Genomic DNA, 22,533 nt, shown 5'->3' with positions numbered 1-22,533 from the left:
TCACCTAGGTACACTCCTACCTTACAGGTGGAAAGATCCCCCCTGCTAGTACATGTTTGTTCCTCACGGCAGGATAGAGAGATGTTAGACCTTCTTCTGAAGCAGATGAACTAGCTGAGGCCGTAACGCACCAAGGAGGGGACACCACAAGCATCATCCCTGTCTCTTGGCTCGCAAAGAAACAGCGCAGAGTAGCTAGGTGAAGAAACTTTGATATTGTACAAGGAAAGCCTTGCACTGAAAAGCAGGTTAAAGCATTCATGCACCAGCTGCGGTGCCCAGTACGCATACTCTGCCAATGAACGCGTGCTGACCTAAAGGTTTTAGGTCACAAGGTGCTTCTGTGCTTTCATAGGAGGTTATGAAGGGCTGTGCACCACCTGAACAGCACCAGAACTCCACTCTGATGTGCTCTGTGGTCCCATCAGTGCTGTGCCACACACGCAAGAGGAAAGCGCAGGGACAGGAACCAAGTCACAGGCAGCAGAAGGAAGGACAGCTTCTTTGGGGTAGAGGAGATACAAACTGCTTCTTTTCCAGTAAAAACACTAAAAGGGAAGATGAGTTTCCCTACAGTATCAGCTCACAGGATGTCCTCACCCCGTGGCCACACCCTGGTGAGATCCAGCACCAGCAGCATGAGCTAAACTGGTTGCTGTTCAGAACAGTCTCAGGCTGCACTGGATTGCTGCGAGTCCGGGTGACACTACACAGCTCGGTGGAACTGACAGACAACTCACCACCGTGAAAAGGGGAAGTAGCTTCTGCTTTCTTCACACATTCCCAGCTGCAGAAGTGCCTCCCTCATTCTGCACCAGCCCTGGAGCTTGCTGGATCTCCCCCTGAGCAAATTCCACCTGCTAACCTGGCAGAAAACTAGTGCGGCTGAAACAAGTTAAGTGAATAGAGTCGAGCTGGACAGGAGCCAGTGCTCTAGCGTAAAGGGAAGAGGGAAAGGAGAAAGGCAATGTGTGCACACACCTGAGAGTGGAAAGGAAGAACAGGGCCTCCTCCTCTCAGCAGCATAGAAATATCATTGGATCAGCTGAGCTGTAGGCGTAGGCGCATCCTCACACTGCTCCAACTTTGCTATCCAAGTAAGGCAGGTTAAACCCAGAAAAAGGGAAGCTACCATAGAGATCACTACACAAATACTAACAAATTATAAGCACAAGACCACTGTAGATATACAGCAACCAGAGAGTTCAACTGTAACATACTGCTCGTCATCGCAGGCAAGAAACAAGCTCAAGAAGATGAGCTCAGGAAGGATTCCTGCCTCAGGCATAGGGCAGGCTGGGAGCACTCACTGGACATCCCCTACGGATTGGACAGACAGACGCCAAAAGCAGAACTTAGACATGCACTCCATCTTTCAAAGCAGTCTTGTCCTTGCTCTTGCTAAGGGTATTGCAGGTTGTTTGTACCTCCTACCAGCCAAAAAAATAACACACCACCCCAAGTATAAAAATGCCAGTGTCACATTTTTTCATCTACTCAAAGGAACAGAGCAACTCCACCCATATAGCAGTAAGCAAACAAAAATAACTGTCCCCTTTCAAATCAAGCAGCATGACTTTGTATAAAAACAGGAGGAAGGGCTCTTTAACTGCTTTCTTATTTTATATCTTGGACTTTATTAATGCCCTCCGTATTCTCTGCCCATCCAGAAGCACATGCCAAAAGGAGGGAGCCAATCCCATGCTTAAGACAAGAATCAAATGGGATGGATGCCATGAGACTAACAACTTCTGCCGACAATACAGCCCTTCCCACAGGACTGACCTTCTAGCACAGATGACCTTCAGAAATACAGAGACACTACAGTCAGCATGATGAAATGCACAAGATAACAGACTACTAGTGAAAATCTTCAAAGTTAAAAAAAACAACAAACACAAACATCCCCTCCTATGTACACAAAGAATAAAACTACAGTGAAAGGTCCCAACTTTGTTAGTTTTTTTTCAAAGGCAAAGCAAATATAATTTAATAATATTTACAGTTCAGAGTACAGCATCTTTTATCACTGCACGGCAGAACAAAAACCCACCTACGTTTCATCAGATTAATTGCTCTATCAACTAGATCGCTTTTAATTACAACTGGAGCCTGACCACCTCAGGACAGGGATTGGATTCAACTCTCTTAAAAGGCTAGTTCCTAACAAAACAATAATAAGAGTTCTACACAGGTAAATCAAAGTAGAAGAAAATATTTTTCCTACATTAACATACTGATATGAAAACATCTAAAAACACTCTCTAGTCTAAACTCTCCCAAGAATCATCACGCTTAGCTTTACCAAAAAGCAGCTAACCATGTCTCACAGCAGCCCGGGGCAGTCTGCTTCATCTTCAGCCACGTGCCTTGCCAATGTGGCCCTGAGTCTTCTGCAGCCACAGTTCTCACCCCCTCTTTTCACGCTGTAGAAGGCACTTCCCTAGCTCTTCACAGCATCATCCTTCATGCTTACACACACACTCAAAGGTTGGTGAAAACAAGCTGTGCTGTTGGCCGTTAGGACCCCATCATGGACAGTTGAGCATCAGAGAAGACGCACACTCTAAAGGAGCCATTTTATCACTCCAACAGCTCTGGCAAACCTTGATCGCACACTGATGTTTCACGGCATAACTGCAGCAGTAAGTAGCAGACTTTATTTGTGTATTTTAAACAAAAGTAGGATGTCTGAGAACAACTGGAAGTATTGAAGTATTAAGGCAATTAATTCATTTTAAAAGGAGTACTGAGAAGAAGAATGCCTCCTGAAGCTACTGCTGCTAGAATAAAACTAATGCTATTAATTCAGCTTCAATTTTCAGGACACAGATTTGTCTGTAACTACAATGAAGTACTGACAAAGCAGTAGTCACGGCTCTTCCCCTGCCTCTAAGGTGGCAGCTGACCAGTACAAACTACTGGGATTATGTGCTACATCATTAATTATCTTTATCTCTGATCATAATCTCTGCCAACCTGTAATTACAACAAACGCTTCTCTCACAGTTGTGCCTGTGTGCACAATTGATGTTAATCTCCCAGATATTTGAACAGCGGCTAAATTCATATAGCCAGCAAGTCATCACAGTGTGAAGGCTAGCAAGTAATGCTACAAGAAATCAGCTAAAGAACTCTGCCTGGGCTCCCTTTGCCGCAGTGAGCCGTGTTCAGAGGTCCAAGCTTCTTCATCTGGGAATATAAACGTCAGCCAGGAGACCTCACATTATTGATCTCTTTGTTGCATTTCACCAGTTCCCAGAAATGCCACAAGCCATGATCTATGCGTAAGCAAAACAACAGCACACAAATCCAAAATCTGTGTATTATTATCCCAAATTGGAATACTAAAATGCTAATGCTGTAACACATGGACTCCCGTTGACTACATGCTGAGTCTGCTTCCTGTAAAAGCCTTTAAACAATTCCAGTTTCATATCAAGAGCTAAGTGAATAGACAGTTCGCTTTTATAACCAGATTGTGAACTTAAAGCAGATGGAATATAATAAAATTAAGCGTCCTTGTGAGGAATCCACAAACTTGCACTCAGCCCTACTAATTTATGACAGTTTTCAACAGACCAAATGGAGTTTCAGTTTTCCCCACTGTATCACTCAAGACAAAGAAACATTCTGGTTTTCCTTTTAGGATTGTGCTTTGCTAGCACAGAGCATCTGCACAGCTTCACCTTGAACAGCCCCACAGCTTTTTGGCGTGCGGATATGAAAAAACATGGTTGGAAACACAGTAATTGGCAACTTCTAAACCTGCAATAGCAGCTTCCTGACTAGGTACTCCAGAAGCAACACCATTCCTTGTTCTCATTTGCAGGAGAATGAGGAGCCCTTGTGCACCCCCCGTCTCACCTCCTGAACGGGCGGTGCGAGCGGATTCTTGAACTCTGAGAGTGACACTGGGAGGGAGAACTTGGAAAGCATCGACGGCAGGTTGTGGCCCCGGAACTGACAAGAAAACGCATCTGCTAATGGAGAATAACTACAGAAAAGAGGTAAAGGCAGAAATCAGTTTTATATTGCTGGTCAGTGTAACATTTATCCATTTAAGCATTACAGAAGTGCCAATTCCCAAATGAAATATTTTCTGTGATCTAGAAAAACAGTAAAGATCATTTATGGCATGTTGCATCCTGCAAAAGTAACCAAGAAGCAGATGCACTTTCATCTTGGTGTCACATTCAGCTCCAGTACATTATTCCAGGTGTGGAGGGAATCCAGAGGAGAAAAATAAAAATTACAGAAGGTCCAGACCTGCACAGTCTCTGATCAAAGGAACAGGGATTGGGCATCAAGAGAAGACAGGGACATGCAGGATATACACACAGTCTTTGAATATGCAAAATGCAGCTGCAGATGTGACTGTTCTCCCTGCCTATGCTGATAGGACAAGCAGTACGACTGATCACAAGTAAGGGAGAGTCAAGTCAAATATTAGGAAAGCTGTCTGTCTTAGGATTTCCATCTACAAAGGTCTTCAAGAACAGCATTGCCATATATGACACAGGCACAGTTGTTCTGAATGACCTCAAGGTCCCTTCCAGCCCTATTTTTATATTTCTATCACAGAAGTTTTGATTTAAAACTATTTTCCTATAACTGAGTTCCAACACAGATTCTAAAAATGTCTCAAAATCCAACAGAGAAAGTGTTGTCAATCTTCAGCAGACCAAAAACACCCACCACTGCCTCCACATCTCCCTTGCATTGCCACTGCCTGCTCTCAAAATGGCTGCGTTGCCTTCTGTCTGCGAGAAGGTACACCAGTATAAAATGCCATCACATGAAACAATACAATAATGAGAGCAAATTACCTTCATTTTCTACTTTTGATTAACTTCAGGTGATGCTGTGTCCCAGGTACACAGATAGTCCTATGAAACACTTATTTAACTGCATCATAAAGTATTTTGTTTTGTAAACGTTTCTGTATTGCTTCAGGTTCGCACAGCCTTTCTGATATGGACATTCAGTGAGCGAGCATACTAAAAATACTAAAAATAGCTTTATAGGGCAAATATGGTTTCCCAGGCCCACATCACTGCAGAAGCATATTGATCTGCTATGATGCTCCTCCCTACCTCACACAAACTCCTCTATGGCTTTGCGAGTTCAGGCACACGTAATGGTTTCTGTTCTGTACAGCCTCAACAAATTCCTATGTGAAGAAAGATCCTACCCTGTATCCAGTAAGACAGGGAAGGAAAGCACATCTGCACTTCTCACCACCTTCTTCCTACAGACACTCATTTTCCTTCTACTTACAGACAGACACTGGCGTTTGGAGAAAGCATGTAGACATTGTTTTCACACAGCGGATAAATAATAATTGCTTTTCCCCAGTAAACAAGATGTGCAGCAAGCTGGAAAACCTGTATTGAAAAAATGGGGAAAAATTAGGAGAGCAAAAAAGAAAAACTCAAACTCTCAGCAAGAGTTCCATATAATGACAGAAAAGTCTTGTTTGAGCTGAAATGAAATGAAAATGTTCCATCCTTTCACCCTGCCTTCAGAATAAATTCAGAGTTTAATATAACATATGGCACATCAAAAAGCATTTGACAAGGTTATGAATTTCCAGAGGTTTGCTTCACATTTCTAAGCAACTGAGTATTTCCTGCCTTAACAGAATTTCTTCAAACTGTATCAATAGTAGTTCAGTTGTTTTTCATGGCCCAAAAACCTATTGTTGCTTATGCACAAAATGCATTAAGTGTTATACGTGAAAAATAAACCAAAAAAATCAGCCTCTACTATGACACAACCATAAAGGAAAGCAACACTGCCTTTTTAATGCACTGAGATATTTCAGTAATGAGTTACACAAAGTACTTTAATGTGTTAAGTCAGTGGTTGTTAATGGCTCTGGAAGAGCTACATAAATAGCATCTACGAGACAAAATCCAGCCTGTATCATTAGGTGCATTTAACTTTGCTTTTTTGGGGAGAAAAAATCTACAGAAGCAGTAGGGAATTTCCAGAGTTCATCCCATATCTATATAACACCAAGTAACACCGCAGACCACTGTAAGCAGACCTGGAAATTTTATTAGAAAACGGGACCTTTCCCTTCAAATAAGAGAAGGTGTGGACCTACGATCTGGAGCATCTGTGACCACAAGCCATGTTGTTCTCTCCTGTCACACAGAGCACAGATCGCGTCCCCGGGTCTGAATCAACCCTTAGAAGTGTGGAGCAGCTCTCCCCTCTTGCGTATCATCTAATATAACCATCAGGCCCGACAAGCAACGGGCCACAATGGCCACAGTCATCATCTCTCAGTGGCCTCGTGTCTCACGTGATTGCTAGAGTCTTATTCCCTCCACTGGCACAAGCTTCCCTCTTTGAGGGCCCGTCACATCATCCTGAGCAATTCAGAATTGAAATCCGGCTGTCAATACTGGAAAGGCATTCAGAAAGAGCTGCTGGCTTGGAGGGACTGACTCAAAATTTTTGCCCAAGCCTAAGCTAGAGCTTCTTCCTGGGGCTCTCCAAAATCCGTGCACTAATGTACTAAGGGCAATCGATAGGTAGGTTTGCATGGGCTTTCAGAGCTCTTTAGTAGAAAAGATCTTGGCAGAGCCAAAGAAAGCAGCAATATTTCGCCATGGCAGCTGTAAGCTTTCACTTGCGTTTTGGATGCCTCCATTTGCACAAAGACATCAACGTGGCAGAACCAAGACAGACCACTGTGGCGTAAGTCAAGAGTGTATTTGCTCTGGTTTTAACTACCTAACGGGAAGGCACAGAGAAGACAGAGCGACTCTTCTCAGAGGCAACACACGCAAGGTGGAATATGGGAAATTCCCATTAGATATGAGGAAAGTTTTTCACTCTGATGCTGATCAAATGCTGGACCAGGGCCCAGAGAGGTTGTGGAAGATGTCCTGGAGGTATTCAGAATTCATACAGACAGGCTCCTGAGCAGCCTGCTTTAGTGGACTTGCTCTGAGGAGCAGTATGGACTAGAGACTTGCAGACGCCCCTGCTACCTCACAGCAATCGGTGATTCAGACGTGGCTGCAGGACTGTCGAGCACTGTCGCTGCACCACTGCTCTTCGTCTCTCCAGCCCTTCCCCACGCTCTAAGGCTTGCGCTTTCTCTGTGCGCTCTGCTCACGCTGAGAGAACTGACGTGCTCGTGTACCACAGAAAACCCCTGGCACACAGAAAATGCCTCGTGATGTAAAAGAATTTCAGCTGCCGCTGACAGTTCCCCGTACCTGCAGCAATGCCAAGTCAGCATCTTGAGCCAGTTGCTGCAAATTCTTCACAGCAGAGGTAGTTTTAATTACTCTCACCAGGGCAGGAGAGCAGTCCAACGGGAGCTCATTAAGCAATGACTTCTCATCATTTAAAAGTAATAAGGCATGGTACGGCCTGCAGAAAAAAGGAATACATTTGCACAGTAAACTAACTTTTCCTGAAGGCTTAGTTATTCCCAGACCATTATACCCAGTCAATCTACTGGTAAAAAAGAACTTCTAGTATCATCCTTTTGCTGTAAGTGGGTTCACAATAAGCTTATTTTTATGTCACAAGACAAGATGCTCCTCATAAAAAGGGTATAGAGGGTTATATGGTAACTGGATGCCCCAGCGACTAGAAAAAAATGACTGCACTGTGCTGGCACACATTTAAGCTGGGAGAACCAGCCTGAAAACTGCTCATCTGCATTACTGAAATACAGAATAGAGTAGAAGAAAGGAAGAAAGCAAGAATGAGTTACTTTTGCAGGTAAAAAGCTGTAAATATGGAGAGCAGGAAATAAGATACCATGGGGGCTGGGCTCTTTTTCCTCTAAAAGCAAAATTACTGCTGGGTCAACAGATTAAAATGAACACACAATTCCTCTGACTGTAAACAGTGCAGAGCTCTCTGGCAGCCTCACCTCCCATTTTCAGTACAACCCCACAACGTGCACGCAAAGGCTGTGGCTTCACACCACCAGCAGGATTTTGGTACCACAGCATCAGCTTCAGGGAGTCCTGTCTCAGCCCATGTGTCCCACCCACGACAGTTCAGTGTCACATCATGCCCCCAGCTGTGCCAGCACAGACATCTGCAGCACCACACTTGGAACTGGAGGAAGGACAGAGCTTGCTCTTACCTGATGGATTTCAGGCTTCTCTCAATTGCTTCAGGGGGTATAAAGTTTGTGGCAACATAATGGATTTTATGAGGCAGGCAGAAACTCACTTCCAGCCAGTTGTTGATATGTAAACGGACCACCCCTGTTGTGCAGAGACTAAAATAGGAAGAAAACAAATACATACAACATTTACCATGAATAACAAATTAAAATAGTGGTCCAGATTCACCCCTGCACAGGAATCACATCAGGACAAGCAAAGACTGGATGTACCCCAGACTGGCTGAGGACCAGCTGATTCCCAGCTGCAAGGGCTTCCTTAACTTGTACTTACAGAGCATTATCCCCTACAAGGTTTTAGGGGGGATTTGCAAGACTTCACCCCACTGACGATCTGCTCACTCTTCTTTTAACATTGCAGCAGTATCTCAAAAGAGTTTATTGAAGATTTACTGCAAGGTACTGGAAAATTCCCTAGACCAGAGCTGCAAAGGGCAAAGATGAATTTGGCACAATGTTTTCATCACCAATCTCCATCTTCCTCTCCAAGGAAAGGGAAAAGGAGATGTCTGTACTGGGCAAGGAGTGTTACGAGCAGCACATTTCCACAGTAACAGACTTCTTTGGTTCTGCTTAGGTTGTTTGTTTCCTACTAACCTGCTCCTGCTTGCCATGTGAAATCACAAACACGCTCGTTAAATGGTTTCTTCACTCTAGGAAACCACAGAACTAAGCTAAGCCTTTAAGCTGACTTCAGACAACAGGACTGGAGTGGAAATGATAGACATCTCAGGAATGACAATGAAGTCTGACCCTCGTGTTCAGCCCGAAAGCAACTATAAGCCTCTTTTACTAAAAAACCCCATAAAGCTGGGAGATTAGAGCCATGAATGTCATTCAGGTAGTTTTACAGAAGGCTGTAAATCTAGGTAACAGATGAAATACACCTAGGTAGGTAACTATATTTACTTAAAAATGGGTAAAGATGGGTAACATACGATAAGGAGCTAAGCTAGGCACACCTTGCAAACCTTCACAATGCTGCCCAACCCGCAGGCCAGAGACGCTGGCCTGGGAACAGCTCTGCTAGAGGCAGCGGGACCCAGCAGGAGGAGGAGGCAAGGCCACTGCAACTCTTCATGGGTACTGAGTTAGGAACGCATAGAAACTTGCGTATCAATCGCAAGCAAGAGCTAATCTTGTATACACTAGAGAGCTGAATTTCTCAATACATCCTTTGGTTTTAGACTTTGTTCCAAAAGATTTTATTTTTTTTCTGGCCTAAAATAAAATTTCACAGTTTGCATTCTGAAAATTCCAGTCCGAATTTTAAATTCAAGTCTGTTGAGACTCGCAATATGACTTTTGTGTCAATAACACCCACGAATCACCCCTCTGCACAAAACACATTTAAAAACATGCCAGGAACAGGCCGGGAGCAAATACGTGTCTTGGAAACTCTTTATGTGGTGATTTAAACTTTTATACCTAGCATTCAATTGTAGGCTACAAACTAACATGCTCTTTTTCAAGTCCATCTGGTTGTATACAGGGTTTAGAAAGACCTGAAAATTCAGCTTTAAAACAAAAACATTGGGTAGCTTTGGCTGCCAGTGTAACTATTCACCAAACCACAACAGAGTGGTGAGAGGGCAAACACGATCCCGTCCTGCCTTGTGCATGATCAGACTCATTAGGGAAGATCTCATTGCAGACAATGCTTTTCAAAAGCAGAGGCCACGGTTTTGTTCTCAAATCCTGCACTGGCCTCTGAAAAATATCTATTTTTCAAATTGCAAATGGAGCAGATACTATATATGTTTTCCTTTTCTTAAAAGGAACTGAAAGGATGAATCCACTGTCTCTCTGGCATTACCACCTCACATCTGATCAGAGGCTCCGAACCCTGAAGGAACATGCAAAGCACTGCAAACACCTCCGTTTTTCTTGCATTAAATGCTGCAACTCCAGTAACACTGCTTATCCCACCAGACATATGCCAACTGAGAGATAAAGCTGGATTCTCTCAAAAAACATCAAGGTCAAGGGCATCCCGAAGCAGTAGTTATCCACACTAGCTACTCACAAGAGAAAACATGACAATAAATGAGCAGGACAAGTGAGTTAAGAGACTACCTGAAAGCTACTGGCGTTGTTAAAGCAGGTTACTGAGAAGAAGCAGAGGTACATGAAAACATGAAACACTTGCAGGGATATTTTCCCTGCATAGTTTAACATTCAGGAAACAGAAAAAAATAGGGTTGGTTCCTTTCATTCTTTGGTCCAAGTGCACCAAGACAGAAGCTTTATTTACATAATTACACTCTCCACAACATAATTTTGTCTACAGTGCACTATACAACAATAGCCTAGAATTAAAGACAACAAGAAAACCAGATTTTCAGTTCTGATCGGGATCTTAATTTCATTCTTCTACATTTGCATTCAACTGTACAATTTCAAGCCTTCATTATAGCTTTATGTACATGATTTCTCCTTCACCTGCCCCTCCTTGAATGGAAAATAATTTAAGTCTTTAATAATTTGACAAGGAATAAGCTACATCATCCAGCAGCAACGTATGTGAGTGCCCTTAGCCAGCCAACAGAGTTAAGTAACTTCACCAATATATATGCAAAGATTCATGCAACATGAAATACAGTCAAGTCAGAGAAAGTGAAGTTCGGATCCACATTTGCCTTCATTTTTACCAATCTATTTAGCAAGCTTTTTACTGTGAGCCTCACAAATCTCCAGGAGCTGGCTCCAAGCTCTTTGGCCAGGGACCAGCAAACCAGAAGCCACCTTCTTTTAGGGGCAGGAGCAAAACAGCAAAAACCAGCAACAGAAGAGAGTACCAAGAAAACAAGTTTTCAAAGTCGCATTAGGGAGTCACCTACCTCCAGTTCTACTTTATTCTTCTTAATCAATTAAATTGTGGAGCAAACAGTCCAGGAAGGTGCAGGACTGCGAGAAGGTGAGAACACTGCATTGTGCACCATGAACCTCAGGGACACAGTTTAAGTAGCTCCTAGGTAGGAAACCTAGAATTGCACAAAGCTTTCAAGGGTACAGTAGGTACACCAGAAATTTACAGACTCTCTCTTGTTCTTTGCTCCTTTCCTAACTACTCTTCACATTTTATGGGGATTTTTTGCACCATTACTGCATCCTGAGCTTTTTCATTGAACTAGCTGCTGTAATTCCAAAAGCTCTTTTCAGAGCAGTCATGTACTACGTAAAGGCTGTCTGGCCTTCCACGCATTACTTTTCATCTATCTACACTGAATTTCGTCTGCTGTCTTATCAGACAGCGAACTGGTATCCAGAGACCTTGCTGCAACTTTTCCTTTTTCCCACAGACTTCAAGGGTAACTGGGCAAAAATAGCTTCATTCCCCATGCTCTAACTGGCTATTAAACCCTCAAAGACATTCCTTTTTATCCCATGAAAACTTAGTTTCAACACTTCTTTTTAAAAAAAATCTCTGGTTAGGTAATACATGATGAGCGATACTGAGGGACACATGGTAAGGGGTTAGGATACTGAGAGGGAATGGCACAGTCTAAAATTGAGACAGGGAGAAGTAAATAGGAAAAAGCTGTTTAACAGCTCTCCGTCATAAGACCTAAGAGACATCTCATGATACTAGAAGGAGCAAAGTTCAAAAGAAATAGAAAGAAACACAGAAACTATTAAGCCATGGACCTCTTTATCTGAGGATGCTGTGGTTGTTAAATATTTACTCTGGCTCACAGGATCGTGGACTAATTCCGGGAAGTGAGATCAGCTGAAGGCTGTTGAATATACAGAAACCACCTCCAGAGCTGCAGGAAGCTGGGGAACATTTTTGGGAATATCACCACTCTTTTGCTCTATTCTGCTCTGCCCTGAACAGCAACTGTGAGCCACTGCCCCAAAATGGGAACCCAAAAGTTGGCCAGTATCCCACAGAATTGCAGCCTTTTTTTCTTTTTTTTTCCCTCATAACTATTGGCAAAAGAAAGACAACCCCACCTCATATTTTGTAAGAGTTATGAATTTTTACGTACATACACCTCATTTTATGTCTCTCCCATTTATATCAGAAATTAATAATATGTTTTCTAGCTTGTGGAGGTGAGTTTGTAGCTTTGGAGTTTGTTTGTTTTTGCTAGAGGTTGTGACTACTTAGAGCTTTGAAATGGTTTCATGTTTCCTTGTAAAGGACATATTGACCATCCTTTGGTCAAATAACTGTAGCTGGTTTATATTCTACAGTACAGCCACACTAATCACGTCTAATAATTCATTTAATCTCATATAATCATTCCACTTCTCTCTGAGCTGCTGAGATAGGCTAGATCTACCAGTCAGTTCAAATCCCACTGGGCTAAAAATGTATAAAAGCTCTTTGTGTATTAAAAAGAAGAAACAAATAATCCAATCCTCCCCCAAGACCTCCCATACTTCTGCTTTTATTCCAATATAAAGCTAAGAGAAGTCTGCTAAAAACACATAGGCAGTTCACTAGTATCAAGCTAACGTATTATCTGCAGTTGCAGATAAAACTTCGTGAAAGCTGTCTTAATTCCCTAAATTGAACACTGGCTTAAGAGAGACACCCATTCTAACACCGGTAAATGGAGGTACCGCCAACTGGACTTTCTTGGTTCCAAAGCCGTTGCTTTTTGTTCCACACCAATGCTGGAGTTGGGGGACAAAATGAACAAAGACTCCCATATCTATTTTCTGAAATAATCAAAAAGAAACATTATAGTTTTCTCCATTAGACGCAAAAAAGGTCCCAGGAACTAAACGTTGATTACCTCTAAACTGTCAGTTTAATACCACTCCATTACTATAGCCGCAACAGCATTACAGTCAAGATGACCTGGCTATTGATTCCTGCCTTATAAAATACGGGCATTTCATTCAAAATGCAAGGGACATTTTGAACAATAAAAAGATTCATGCACTTGTGGTTTTGTACAAACCGACTTGCTAAGGGATGTGTTGGGTCTTGCCTGAAATACCTCAGCACCATCTACAGGAAGCCAAGGGCTAGGCAGCACCTCTGGAGCAACCCCCACGGTGCGGGGGGCCTTTGCCTGGAGTTGCAGAAAACAGCAGACACTAGGAAATGCTGGCTTGAGCGAATCTCGAATGGAGAGCTGGGTTCCCATCTGCAATTCAAAGCGCTCTCTCCACTTTACTATGCTGTTCCTCTATGCCAAAGGCTATGCCAGAAATCTCTGTAAATTTAAAACAGCACATTGTCGCTGCATGCATTTGAAGACTTACCGTTCCCAGCAGTCTTTTCTCCTCTAAAAGAAACAGACCAAATCTTTCAATCTTTCCTCTTAGGTCATTCTCACTCCTCCACACTCTCTAGGTGGCCCAAATCCTTCTTGAAAAGTGGTGCCCATAACTGGATACGGTATTCATTACAGCAGGGGATTACAATCCTGAGCAGGACTGGTTCCCATCTTACAGACAAGACTTTTATTTTATGCATCCTCATCTATTTGCTTTTTCTGCAACCCCATGTCTCTTATGACTAACCCTCATTTCATAAAAGACCACACAGACTTCACTCCAGAACTGTTGCCACTCAGGAATTCTTCATCCTGGAGTTGCAGAATAAAAATCCTATTTCTAGACCATTTCTTCTACTTAACCAAAAAATTATTTTAATTCTATGCCTGCCTGGCAAGGTACTCCTGCAGGTGTAATAAGCATATTTCCTATTCTCTTGCATGAAGCATTAATGGAAAAATACTGCAGAACACCAGCTTATTACCCAGCCAGCCAACAACACTGTTAACTACTCTTCAAATAGAGCTTTCCAGTCAAATGCACAGGCATTTTATTTTTTTACCAACAGCTTATTTCTTACATTTGCTTCTGCCAATGTCATGCAAAAGTGTCAAAATATAACTTGCACCACTTCTCCCTGACTCTCAATGCCTACATGAGGGAGACACTGCCTTATTTTGCATCTGGGGGGCAGCACCGATGAGTGTTTCTCCATGGTCAGTCTACTCCTACTTATTTCACGGAAGGGTCATATGGGCATACACCATGAGCTTGGGCTGTATGTTCCTCCAGTCACAGCTAAGTGCCACGAGATGTCACTGTGTCACTAAAATGTTTGGAAACCAGATCAGGGTTTGCCCAGTCACAAATAGACAGCCCTAGAGGAACAAAATAAGTAGTAGGTGAAGTTTAATAGCAGAATTACAGGCTACATAAAAAGCACCTTGCTTTAAAATTTAGTACAGGTTTTGTGAGAGCTGTATCAAACAGTGTACAACGTTCCCTCCAAACAGGCTGAAATTCACAGCTCTTGAACATAACAAAGAACAGCTGATCACAAGTTTTCTAATGTACGTTGCGATCATTAAATTATTTAGGCTCTTGGTGCCTTACCTTACAGGGCTTTGTGATTATTCCCTTTGTACAAAGGGAACTGCAACCTTAGGGAGGCTAAAGGGTTTGTCTGATATCATACAATGTGTCAATCAAGGAACTCAATAAGTAATTCTCCCAAGCCCCCACAAACACCCTAATCAAGGGACACATCGTCTTCCTCCCCACCAAAACCTTCTGTGCTCCTTTGTCAGGGTCTTTCACCAAACTTGTACTCTGTACGAAGGTGTCTGCTCTGCATGAGGAGTCAGCACTGACAAGCTGTCAGAGCAGAAGTACGCTGGAGGAGGTTGGTGCTGGCTCCTGCTGAAATTCAACACTAACTCCACGCTCCTTTGAAATCCTCGCCAGGACTTTTAATCCCGTCAGGAAACAGCATGTTACACTTTCGATTCTGCTGGAAGTCTCACCACCTAATCCAAATTCACTGTCCAGACATGCACAGTGTAACCAAATGAAGCCAGGGCAGTATCTGACTTGCCACCAGTGCTAAATACAGCATTTTTCTCTTAGCTGCAGGTTTAGAGCACTTCTACAGCGATATGATATTCATATTATGACACTTTTCAGTTCCACAATCTGCTTGTCATAATGTGCCTCTGTGCTAAGGAAGAAAATAAAGCTGTGACAGACATCACCAACTTTTAAGAACCATAACATATCCAAAGGGAGACCAAGGTAAAGATTAGGATAGCAATTCTGCAAACGTTACACCTGACAGGTAGCCTTCATATTGGTCTAAACCCAAATCCCAGTGAGCCAGCAGCATGAAGAGGTGGATAATATCCTTCGGAACAAGGCCAAGAGGTTTCTGTGAGAAGCAGCATGCTATGAGCTAGGAAGGAAATCCCACTTACCTGTCATATGTCTCTTTGAGATCTCTGGCCAGTTTGCACTTGGGTAGGATGTGATGAAAAGGTGACTGTGGCCCTTCTGTGGCTACAGAAATTTTCAAAACAAGAAAGCAAACAATTGATTTCAAAGCAAAGGCAGTTTCCTCTTTCCCCACTAGGTATCACCCAGTATCTTAGGGACAGAATCTGTAGCTCTTTAATCTACAATCATCTTTCAAAGCTTTTACAATAACTCAAGTTATGTGTTAAAATAATAACAGTGAATTATTGCCAACTTCTCCTAAACCTCAACTCAGTTAAACACATGTAACTGTGAATTTGACAAGTGATGATTTTAAGCGTTTTTGGTTTTATACATGTTAGTTTTAATTTTTAATGCTTGCAGCAAGATGATGCATCCCTGTCAGATAGAGTTCACCTTAAATAGTGCATATTATTAAATTGCTCTGAAGTGCAGCCTGTAAAAATGCTCTTTAACTATTTGCTAGTCACAGTAACAACATGTAAGAGTAAAGTTTTCCACACAAGAAGTCTGGTGACTCAGCACACAGCATTAAAGCATGGAAAACTTGCTCTAGGTTGGGTGAAGCAGGCTACATATGAGTTCTTCCATCTCAGCCCGACAGGCAGATCCAAATGTGACAGTTCAGTGCACATTCTCCAGTGATGGCGCTGAACTGAGCTAGCAAGGAAAGTAAACAAGCTACTGCATTTCTAAAGCTGACATCTCTGCATAGGGATAGTCATCTTGAATGAGGCAAAATGCAGTCAAAAGCTGTCAGAATGCTAAAGAGCAGCAAAACTTGTTCATACTGATCCCAGCCACAAAAGTAGTAACGTGGCACCATCAGCACTTTTCTGGAAAAGTGCTCCTGGACAAACATATTCCTGCACAAAGCTAAGGTCAGCACTCACTTTCTGACATGGCAGACACTTCATCCTGAATAGCTAAGATCAGCTTGGCCTCCCTGGTCAGGTATTGGCAGCGGCGCTCCTCGTGCTGCAAGACTATGGCGATTCTTCGGGAGAGGTTGTGTAAGCAGTTTATCACGGATGGATCTGCATTGGCCTACAGGCAACACAGAAAAGAAACACATCGGTCATTCAGCCACAATCACATATATGGAACTATAGCGATGGATCAGTAGTCAAAATAATTATCTTAAATTGATACCAAAACTCAGTCTCTTTGGCAAGTGCAAAAGAAAGGAGTTTTCTCAAACAGCAACAAAGCAGAAGCTGAGAGATGTCCAAAGTCAGACTCAGGGATTTCTAAGCTTGTCTATGTGCATCAAATGAACACAGCACCTGGAGCATGACGCTCCTATCTGTTTTGTTTTTTCCAGTCCTTACTGGGCCTTCTGTTAACTGAGAGACCAAAGAACTCAATTTCACAGAGTGAGAAAAGTGTCACGCTATTTGAAAAGGCAGACTATCATGGTGTTCAGGTTAAATTCACTAGGAGTATAAGGACTGCAATGCCTTTAACACAGCCCGTTCTCTCCATGCTGCTACACTGACGTTTGTCTTATATACTGACAAGACAGTAACTAGGCAAGAATTACCAGTACATGATCAACAATTTGATCCCAAATGAGAATAAATTTGGATCGAAGTTTCCAAGTATTTCACAAATATGACTTATTACTAACACTGCATTCATGTAAGTCCCAGAATGAAAGTGCTGGAAAAATCTATCGTGTAAGTACAGCTGACAAAGGGGGGGGGACTTGGTGGCTCCAGTCTGAGTAAGCAGCTGCTTCATGTTTGTTAAGACATTTAAAGGAATTTACAGTTCTAGCAAGTGATAACTTGGCATGTAAACTAACAAACCATGAGTCATCATTTTCAGATTCCACTGTTCTTGCTGAGTCACGACACGTTGGTAACCCTGAAGCTTAAACACAGCAGGATCAGTGCTGATTATAGCATTTGGGACTTTGCCTGCTCTGTCTGCCCAGTGCAGATGGACTCTCATCTTTATCTCAGAATGCCTCCACCCACCCTCTGCAGTGCACTACACCATGCTAGGAAAAAATTTCCACTTGCTTCTTGCACAGCACTTTCCAGAAACTTGACAGCTCTCTATGAACTAAGAGTGTCTCATTCGGCAAATACGATTTAGTGCTGCATCACATGTGCAACTACATCAGTGTCATCACAGTGCCAAAATGCAAAAAAAGCAAGTTTTCCTAGGAAAACCACTAGAAATTAGATTCTAGAAAAATGTGGGCTAGATATAGTCTTCATTGCACTTCACCAAGCTCTTGCAATATTGTCAGTCAAGGAGCATTGGTTTCAACACTTCTGCTTCCCCATGACTCAATGTGCGTGAATGTTTGTATTTGCGTGTGTAAATCTACATACACTTAGCTGCAACCAAAGCGTGGTGCTTTACCAATACGCCAAAACATCAAAATTGTTGAAGCTAATGTCTCTTAATGTGCGAAATGTAAAATCAACTCCAGTACTGCAAATTTGGCACTTCCTGACCTAAGAATGTCCCAGAGCACAACACTGGATCCCCAGCAGAACTCAGTGAATGATTTCTTGCTTGCTTCAGACTGATTGCTGGGATAATTGTCTTTTGTGAAACCTTGCTCTTCAACTGAGGACAAGCCATCCGGACTGTGGCCATGTCCATGTTCGTCACCACTGGAAAGCCAGTGGTAAGAAAAGTACTAGTGCTAAAAGAAAAAGAAAAGAAGTCATTTCACAAGCAGGGAGCTGGACGCATTTAAATCATCACGTTATATGCACTCGAGCTCAACCATTTCCATAAAGACAGCTATTGCAACTCTCTCTTTAATTTTTAAAATGTGTACATGCCACAAAAACAATATGATGGCTCCACAGATGCAATCTGTGGGCTGGGAAGAGAAAGCCAGAGCTCAGAAATCAAATGCTTAAGCATAATGAAATTTCTAGGGTTTTATACCACCAAATTAGCCAAACGAGGATCCCTTAACATGGATACCAACATCTAGTTGATAGAATAGGGCTGAAGAAAATTCCAAGCAAAAACTACATATTTGCTCCAGGTTTTTGTTGAGTGTCAAAACCTACTTATTCTTCAACTTATACCTTCTTCTCATTTAGAATACTACAGCCGCTGCTCCCCTGCACTCTCCCTTTACATTGATCTCATTGCTAAGAGGAGGCAGCTTTCAAACGCTGCCCGTTTAATTACAAAAGAAGCCTAGAGGCACTGAGCAAAGGCACGTGTCTCTGTATCATACAGCATGAGTAAGGGCTCAAAACAGTGCTGTTCTGAGCCAGAGCAGGTTTCTGAATGACTCTGCACTCAGCAAGCTTGGGTTGGCCAAGGCCATGGTGGGGACCTGACCCTCAAGGCTGGCCAAGCGCGAGCCACTGTCCACGCTGCCTGCTGCCTCCACTTCTGGAGCAGAACCGACCACCAAGTTCCAAGCTGCATGGAGTCACGAGGGCTCAGCAACGTGCTAGAGCAGCTGCGTGGATCTGGTCCTATCCCAGGCAGGAGTAGAGAAGTTACGTAGAGAGCAGCATCTGACACACAGGAAGGTCAGACCCAGGCTGCCGTCTTGCACCGTTCAGTTGGACAAACCTCAATTGCAGGGTCTAGAAAAATCACAGCTAAAGACTACCAGCTCACTAGTAACAGAAGACAAGACACATACAGGACTTGCAGCTGGGTTCATATCTGTTTTTGCAAAGTGGTTTCTTGCATGCCTTTGCACTCTGGGTATTTAAAACCAAAAACTCTAGACAATGTTCTGAAAGAACAACTGTACTTGTTTTCTACTGGGCTGGAAAACTTTCCCACTTGTCAGTGTCATATTCTACATTGTTTAGGTTTGTTGTTTCAAATTAAAATATCTCAATGAAATCAGGCACTGAATGTTTTACAAGAGATTACTGAAACATGAGCCTACTGCATTCTCTTATACATCTGACGCACATCCCACTGTCAGATGGAATGAAGACAGTCCTTACCCTTAGTGCAAACACCACGTTGAAGAGAATCATAGTGGGCATCTCTCTCTTTGGTGAGGGATCAGTTTTGGATACCTGAAAAACATTTTTTAAAAAAATCCCATAGACTAGTGTCAGTTGGATCCAGCAATGAAAGGAAAAGAAAAAAAAAAGAGAAAAGAAAAAAGAAAAGCCTAACCCAGTCAAGTAACAATTTGCTGACAGAAGAGAGCAAATTAAATTATATCATCAAAATTTGACTTGTAAAAAAATAGAACTATGATTATTTTCTTATTAAAGTGTCACAGTTATTCTACAACTCTGCCTTTTCTGAGAAGGTGTGAAGACAAACGAAAGCAGTTTGGTCATGACCATGGAAATGAGTATCAGGTAAGATAGCAGCCTTACTAGGTGTCCTTACTATTGCATTTTAGCATCATTAGGGATCCTAGATTTAAATTTTCCATAGCACAATTGTTATATATATTGTTAACAAAAGAGAAGTCCATGGATTTCTCATCCCAGGCCACACCTATTCTTCCCTTTCCTAAAACCCCCATTTGCACTGAGTCATGTTACAAAACTGTCGCTTTTATCAGAAAAAATATGCTCTAGAACTGCCCATATTCAAGCTCACACATTTACGCAGTACTAAAATAAAAGGTTTGATTTTCCTTTCCTGCAGGATTTCAAACACATTCTCCAGCTCCCCCTATTCTTTCTGGAGCAGAGAGCTTCACCCCTAATGCAGGTATGGACTTTCTGGTGGGGAGGAACAGCGAAAGCCAAGACAGAGCAAGTTGAATTTGCACATCCGAGACTAACAACTCTGCATCGAGCAAGCATCGCCACAAGATGGAGCACAAAATCCAGAGGACATTCCTGCCACCCCCAAAGCTCCCTGCTGAACACCCATCCAATCCCAAGTGAGAACAGCTATAACCTGCCAGGCCCAACACCCAGCTACCCAACACAGGAGTATATGTAACTAATGCAGCATCTGAGACGGGGCAAATGCAGAGAAGCTGGCAAAAGCAGAGCTGCACCCACACTTCCTGACAGGTCTCGAGCATCAGCAACGAACTGCTCAGCAGTGAATGCCGAAATCTGAGTGCTTTCACTCAGTAGTCTTAAAAATTAGAGAAACTAAAAGAAGTGATACATATTTTTAGTTTTTTCTGAAGTGTAAGTGAAGTTCTATCAAACAGACAGTGATGGGAGGGTGGTTAAACCGATTTACTCTTATGAGTTGTTCTGGAGTTACAGGTTCCAGGATGTCTTGTGAACGTTAATAAAGACTCAAAAGCATTTCTGAATGTGGGGACTGATCCTGTTCCTCCCTTAAAATCAAAGAAACTACCACCATTAACATCAATCAGGATGCAGGCTAGATTTCATATCACCTCTTGTCCAGGAATAAGAAGAAAAGACTAAGCTGGAAAAGAAAATGTTGAAGGAATTTGAAAAATTCAGAATATTGCTACATAAAAGGCAGTCTGGCACACAGGATTAAATATTCATGCTCTTGTAACTCCTGAATCTGAGTAAGAATTTGCTGAGCTGTCCCGTGGATTAATTTACTACAGAATGAATTCTGAAGAAACCCAAACTGGAGGCTGTCAGGTTACTCCGGTCACTGCCTTTGCTCCATGGGAAAGGAGCTCCATCTAGCTTCCTCCTAACTGGAAAAGGGTCCCAAATTTAGACTCAAATGAACTAGCAGAGATGGCTGCCACATCTAGAAGATTCCGGACACTAGAAAGTTCTGGGGTGCCTACTGGGGTGATAAGACACACCCAAAAAGAACATCCTACAAGAAGTAACAAAAAAGCGTTTACAGCACTTTATAACTTTGTTTATTTACCCAGATGCAATTTTCTTTAGGCAGATGGAAAACGAAGAGACATTTCATGCAATTAGGATAAAACTGACTGGAAAGTGGAGAGAATGTATAATAAGATGTGGTTAAAAATGTAAATACAAGCTTTCAGCTTCATTTACAGCACATTTAAGAAGTTGTGCCTTTCAGACAAGATTAGCAAAATAAAGGAATCTGATGCTGTGAGAGAACAGGCCACCGCTGTCAGGGCCCTGAGGGCACCGAAAGGTCTATATGGCCCTGACCAGCCCCAACTGGGTCCCCCACACACCCATGACCCAGGAGCCCCATTTAAGTTCAGCTCTGGAGCCCCATTTAAGCTCAGCCTAGGGCCTGTAGGTGTGCCTGTCTCCAGCTCTGTCTCCTGGATGGACATTGGACCTACATCATCATAGGTAGCTTGTCTCCTGGATGGACTCTTGTTAAATACATTGCAGCCTTCTCCTCCAGCCCCGTCTCTGGTCCTGTCTCCTTTTTGCTCCTGGCTGGGGTCCCTGTACAGACCCCGGACCTGGTTCATCACTTGCCTTGTCTGGGGCTGCTGATGTACTTGCACAGCTTGGGGACACTTGAATTCCATCTTCCGAAACAGCTTAAACATTTGGGGACTGAGTCTGGGTGATCCTCCGTCACATTTCTTGTAGACTCACGACTGAGTTTCAAAAGTGGAACGCTAGCATCTTTTGATGCTTGAGGCCAGCTCCTCACTTGGATTAAAGCAGTCTGGTCCTCTAAATATCAAGCAGCAGTTGCCAACAATCTGTTTGCACCTCTAATTATAGATAGAAAGGACGACAGAATTGGCAAGCAAAGGGGTTTTTTTCTTGAAAAAATGAACTTAGTAAATTTGATGAAAAATGAGACCAAAGCAGTTCAGTGACCGAGATCAGTGTTGGATACCAAAGCCTAGTTCATTCTTACAGTCTACCAGGAAGAAGGAATTGGACAGGGAATATTTTGCACATAGAAACATGTAAATTCTCTCCTAGATGTAAGCAGGACCTTTTCCATAGCCTAGGTGACAACCGCTTTCATTCAAAGCAACTAAAACACAAGCCACGGAGCAAAGTCTCAATACAAACAGCAGCCTGACTGTCCACAAGAAAATTTTAGACCTCTTTCAACACCCTACCTATTCCAACCAAGCCTTACGAATCGTCTTCAGCACCAGTAAGAGTTAAAAGAGTTAAAAACAAGGCTGACATAGTTTCTAGCATTTGTGAAGGTTTTTGATGTGGTTTTTATAACTGCCCTACTAATTAGAGGTGCTAAAAAGCTAACTTGCAATAACTAACATGGTGAGAAACAGCTTTTTGAGCTGAATTGCT

The 22,533-nt window shown here is 42.7% G+C and overlaps 1 protein-coding gene and 1 long non-coding RNA gene across 20 annotated transcripts in view; one reads left to right on the top strand and one right to left on the bottom strand.

The window, feature by feature from the left end:
• NPRL3 (NPR3 like, GATOR1 complex subunit) overlaps positions 1-22,533 on the bottom strand; it is a 44,568-nt gene that overhangs the window by 11,307 nt on the left and 10,728 nt on the right. For 14 of the 19 annotated variants that reach the window (XR_008579435.1, XM_054843385.1, XM_054843393.1 and 11 more), the window contains 7 exons: positions 19,348-19,422; positions 16,288-16,441; positions 15,376-15,457; positions 8,126-8,263; positions 7,239-7,395; positions 5,281-5,387; positions 3,868-3,997 (listed from right to left, as the gene is read on the bottom strand). Coding sequence is in view for 18 of the 19 variants with exons in the window: in XM_054843385.1 (XP_054699360.1) it covers positions 3,868-3,997; positions 5,281-5,387; positions 7,239-7,395; positions 8,126-8,263; positions 15,376-15,457; positions 16,288-16,441; positions 19,348-19,422 (843 nt within the window). In the remaining variant the exon portion in view is untranslated. Of the gene's footprint in view, positions 1-3,867; positions 3,998-5,280; positions 5,388-7,238; positions 7,396-8,125; positions 8,264-15,375; positions 15,458-16,287; positions 16,442-16,546; positions 16,995-17,024; positions 17,065-19,347; positions 19,423-22,533 lie in introns of those variants that run through there. The other 5 variants (XM_054843403.1, XM_054843387.1, XM_054843388.1 and 2 more) reach the window with 3 other exon arrangements.
• LOC129213422 (uncharacterized) lies at positions 2,375-22,451 on the top strand. Its single transcript, XR_008579436.1, has 4 exons — positions 2,375-2,645; positions 3,833-4,010; positions 19,627-19,716; positions 20,012-22,451. It is a non-coding gene; the product is annotated as an uncharacterized LOC129213422 (long non-coding RNA).

This window comes from Grus americana, chromosome 15 (genome assembly GCF_028858705.1).
Source record: "Grus americana isolate bGruAme1 chromosome 15, bGruAme1.mat, whole genome shotgun sequence".
NCBI lineage: Eukaryota > Metazoa > Chordata > Aves > Gruiformes > Gruidae > Grus > Grus americana.
The sequence above is the reverse complement of the archived record's forward strand: the minus strand, read 5'-3'. Positions and strand labels throughout refer to the sequence as shown.